Below are 3,993 nucleotides of genomic sequence, written 5' to 3'. Positions count from 1 at the left end.
AAAAAGAAAAAGAAAAAAAAGAAAGTACAAAGGCTTTTATGTGGAGGTTTCATTTTTGTTTTGGGTTTTACTTTGTTTTGTTTCTTTTCACGTTGCTTACCTGTGACGATTTGGCAAGCTTCTGAGTGTATTCCTTCTCAATCTGCTTCAGCCTGCTGTTGGCCTGAAAAACACATGTACATGAACACATACACAGTGACCTGTGAGCTTGGTATCTCTTCACATGTCTATCACCAGGCAGCTGGGATGCCTGCCAGCTGTGCCACCCTTCTGGGGCAGTCAGAAAACCACATGGCTTGTCTTTGATGTTACACCAACTATTCATCACATAAAAAGCAAAAAAAAAAAAAAAAAAAAAAACTCTTCTGCCAATTATTAGACAAACATAAGACTTCTGTGGATAAAAAAAGAAAGGGAGAAAGAGAGATAGAAATAGACACAGCAAAAGTATGAAGGCTCAGAAGGTAAAGTAAGGGAAAGGGAGAAGAAACAAGAGGGGCAAGGAAAAGGAAGGCGTAAGTGGAGGAAGAGGAAAGGAAGGTACATTTAATAATTTTCCACCTTAATTGAAAAATAAAAAATAGATGCTCCCAGGCAAAGGAGATATGGGATTTTGAGACTCACTGAGCAAAGACTTGAGCCCCGACTCTGCCAAATGCATAAGAGCTAATTTTTACAGTGACAAATATGTCTAAATCAAACAAGTTTTATGTCCTGGAAATATGGTGGCCTTTCCAGAATCAGTCCACATTGCTTAAAGCTTGGTTATCCCCTCTGCCACTCAAGTGCCAATTCTTTTTTTGTGATCTGCTTTCTGCTCTTTGGAAAATTTTGGAATCTTTATTTCATCATCAGTGTTTAAAAATATCACAGTAATGTGTCCTAGACCGGGTCTTTTTCCCAACAATCCTGCAGGCACTAATGAGGCTCTTTCAGTCTAAACTTGTGTCCTTCACTACTGGGAAAGGTTGGTCATTACTCTCATAATTTCCTCTTGTCTCTCTGTCTGTCTGTCTCTCTCCCTGTGTATGTCCCTCCCTGCAACTCTGATTTTGTACCTCTCAGGTTTAATATTTCTTTTTCTTATTGTTTCTATGTTCCATTTCTTTGTCTTTTTGATTATTTTCAGAATTTCCTCAACTTTTACCGAAAACTTTATATTCTGCCATCATATTCATAATTTCCAACAGCTCCTTTATGTTCTCTGAACAGCTTCATCATCATCATCCCTCTTTTTACAGATGGGGAAACTAAGGCAGATGGTTAAAAATGCCTAATTTTTCTTGTTTTTTAATGGCTGAAATATTAAAACCATATTGTTTATTTGTATACCCATAAAAATATGATATAGTTCCACAAGAATAGGAAGATTCTATTCTTAGGTGGTTAGAGCATCTATTTCTTAGGTGGTTAGGGGGATAAGTAACTTGCCCAGCATCACACAGCTAAGAAGTGATGAAGCCAGAACACAAACTCACACTTTGGCTGCAGAGCACAGATGCTCCATCAGCCAGAGCACCGCATCATGTCTTGCAGTATAGTCCTGACAGCCATCTCTATCTGTCTGTCTGTCTGTCTATCTATCTATCTGCCTATCTATCTGTCTATGTATCTATCTATGTATCTATGTATCTATCTATCTATCTGTCTATGTATGTATGTATGTATGTATGTATCTATCTATCTACCTACCTACCTACATATCTGTCTATGTATCTATGTATCTATCTATCCATCTATCTATTTATCTATCTATCTACCCACCTACCTACCTATTCTATCCATCCATCCATCATCTATCTATAACTATCTATCTACATACATATTTTATTTTTTTCTGCTCAGTAGCATGTGGTTTCTTCTTTTTTTTTTTGTGAGTTCCCTTTATTTACTTTCACTTGTCTGTTTTCGTCTTTGTCTTTCACGTTAGACACTTTCCTCAAATGTCTGGTGATCTTTGGTGTCCTTTCTTATTCAAAATGAGGCCTCCCGGGTATATTACAAAGGAGCTTGGACTCTCTCATGTCAGCATCTGACTGGATTTCCCTCTTGGACCAGTTTGCCCAGAGCTGCATCCTCCAGTTTCCTGCCAGGCAGCACAAATCAGGTGGCCAATGTTTTCAGAAGGGCGTTGAGGTGTTCCGGAGAGTGACTTGCGCAAGGCCAGCCTCACATTTCCCCTCAGCTGTACCTCAGCCCCTTTCTCATTCCATCTCTCCAGAGAGCAAACCAAGGGTAGGGATGGGGGAGACTTGAGATAAAATCTGGGTCATCTGTTCCAAAATCAGAGTTTCAACCAATCTTCCACTTCTTCACTCTTCCCCATACCCAGTCTCTCTAATTTCTGAATCTTCCCAAAGTTCTACCACAGGAAAGATCCTGGTGCTTCTAACTGGCATCCTTCAAGCCTCCCTTCCCCCAGAAACTGTTTGGTTTTTAGGATTCCTAGTTCTGCTAAGTCCATTTCAGGCCCAGCCTTTTTCAAGTTCTCAATGCTATTGATTTCTTATGTGTACTGTTGACTCTTATTTTCTTTGCCAAAAAAAAATTATAGTCTAAAATCTTGATGCCTAAGTCCCATCTGCAGAGGTTCTGATTTAATTCATCTGGGCTACAGGTTGGACACTAGGATTTTTAAAAATCTCTGCTGTTATTTCAAATGTTCAGCCAAGGTTAAAGACTACTGGTTCATGCCTTTTTCAATTTCATTACTTTCATTTTGATGGGACTTCCTCAGGGAGTGGAGATAAAAACAGGTGAGTTCTATCTGCTGCCTTTAATTGGAAGCAAATGATTTGTTTATTTTCATATCACAAAGAGGATGAGGAAGCAATCCCATCCTCACAGCCTGCTCCAGGCTCATCTCTACAGTAGTACTAAGGCTGAATTGGTCACTGTTGGTTAACTTGTCTCTCTCCCACTAGGTTATGAGATCCTAGAAGGTAGCTCCTAGCCCCTAACATAGCGTTTGGGGCGTAACTGTTCATCTAATGAATGAGTGAAGGCCGTGCAAGCCCTTTTCCTCTTCTATAGCCCCAGTCCATACCTCTGAAGTTTTCTTTTTATAACCATTTTTTTTAATGGTCTTAAGTTAAAAACCAATTCTTTGGAGTTTATTACATAAATCTCTTTGTATCTATAATCCCATCGAGTACACAGGGTAGTTTGTTTTTTTTTTTCCGAGAGTAGAGAGGGCATGTGACTATTGCTGTTTTTCTATTAAGTCATCAGACTCGACTCTAGCTCTATTATGATTAAAGCCACTCTCCGTAAGAATTAGGGCTACTCTGAACCTCCTGAAGTTTATTTGTCTTTGCTCACATTCTGTCACTATTTTTTTTGTCACAAAATGCTTAATAAAGTATTTGTTGCCTTTAAACTAAACATTTATAGAGCTCATACCATGTCCCAGGCACTGTTCTAAGTGCTTTAAAAATATTTAACCACTAGTAATTAATTAGTTAATTCTAGTATCATAAAGATGAGGTTACTTTTCCTTGAAAATGCTAGAGTCACAGATGATAGTTAGTGCAGGAAAGCCTGTGTCTTGGTGGCAGCTACTCTTTATGAACTTATGGACAGCCCCCAAATCTCACAAACCCAGTGAAGCTCCTTTATAACTAGATATCTAATTCATTCATCCACTCTAGGCAGCTGGACAATAGCAATGAACAAAACAGCCAAGAATCCCTCTTTATTTTTGTGAAACATCTAGAAAGTAAACAAAAAAACTTTGAAAAGTAATATGGTACAAGTGCTATGAAGAAATATTAATCAGGAAAGAGAGAGAGGAAGTGATAAAAGTTAGGGGGTACTTTATGATTTTAAAAATACTGGCCGGGGCCGCGCGCGGTGGCTCAAGCCTGTGGTCCCAGCACTTGGGAGGCCGAGGCGGGTGGATCACGAGGTCAAGAGATCGAGACCATCCTGGTCAACATGGTGAAACCCTGTCTCTACTAAAAATACAAAAAATTAGCTGGGCATGGTGGTGCG

At 39.2% G+C, this 3,993-nt stretch overlaps 1 protein-coding gene across 8 annotated transcripts in view; it reads right to left on the bottom strand.

Annotated features, from left to right (window-relative positions):
- Nucleotides 1-3,993, bottom strand: part of CEP112 (centrosomal protein 112) — a 646,693-nt gene that overhangs the window by 205,469 nt on the left and 437,231 nt on the right. For all 8 annotated transcript variants that reach the window (XR_005195271.1, XR_005195272.1, XM_017497316.2 and 5 more), the window contains one exon: nucleotides 101-163. Coding sequence is in view for 6 of the 8 variants with exons in the window: in XM_017497316.2 (XP_017352805.1) it covers nucleotides 101-163 (63 nt within the window). In the remaining 2 variants the exon portion in view is untranslated. The remainder of the gene's footprint in view (nucleotides 1-100; nucleotides 164-3,993) is intronic.

This window comes from Cebus imitator, unplaced genomic scaffold (genome assembly GCF_001604975.1).
Source record: "Cebus imitator isolate Cc_AM_T3 unplaced genomic scaffold, Cebus_imitator-1.0 Scaffold229, whole genome shotgun sequence".
Classification (NCBI taxonomy): Eukaryota; Metazoa; Chordata; class Mammalia; order Primates; family Cebidae; genus Cebus; species Cebus imitator.
Note: the sequence above shows the minus strand (reverse complement) of the source record. Positions and strands in the feature narration are given on the sequence as shown.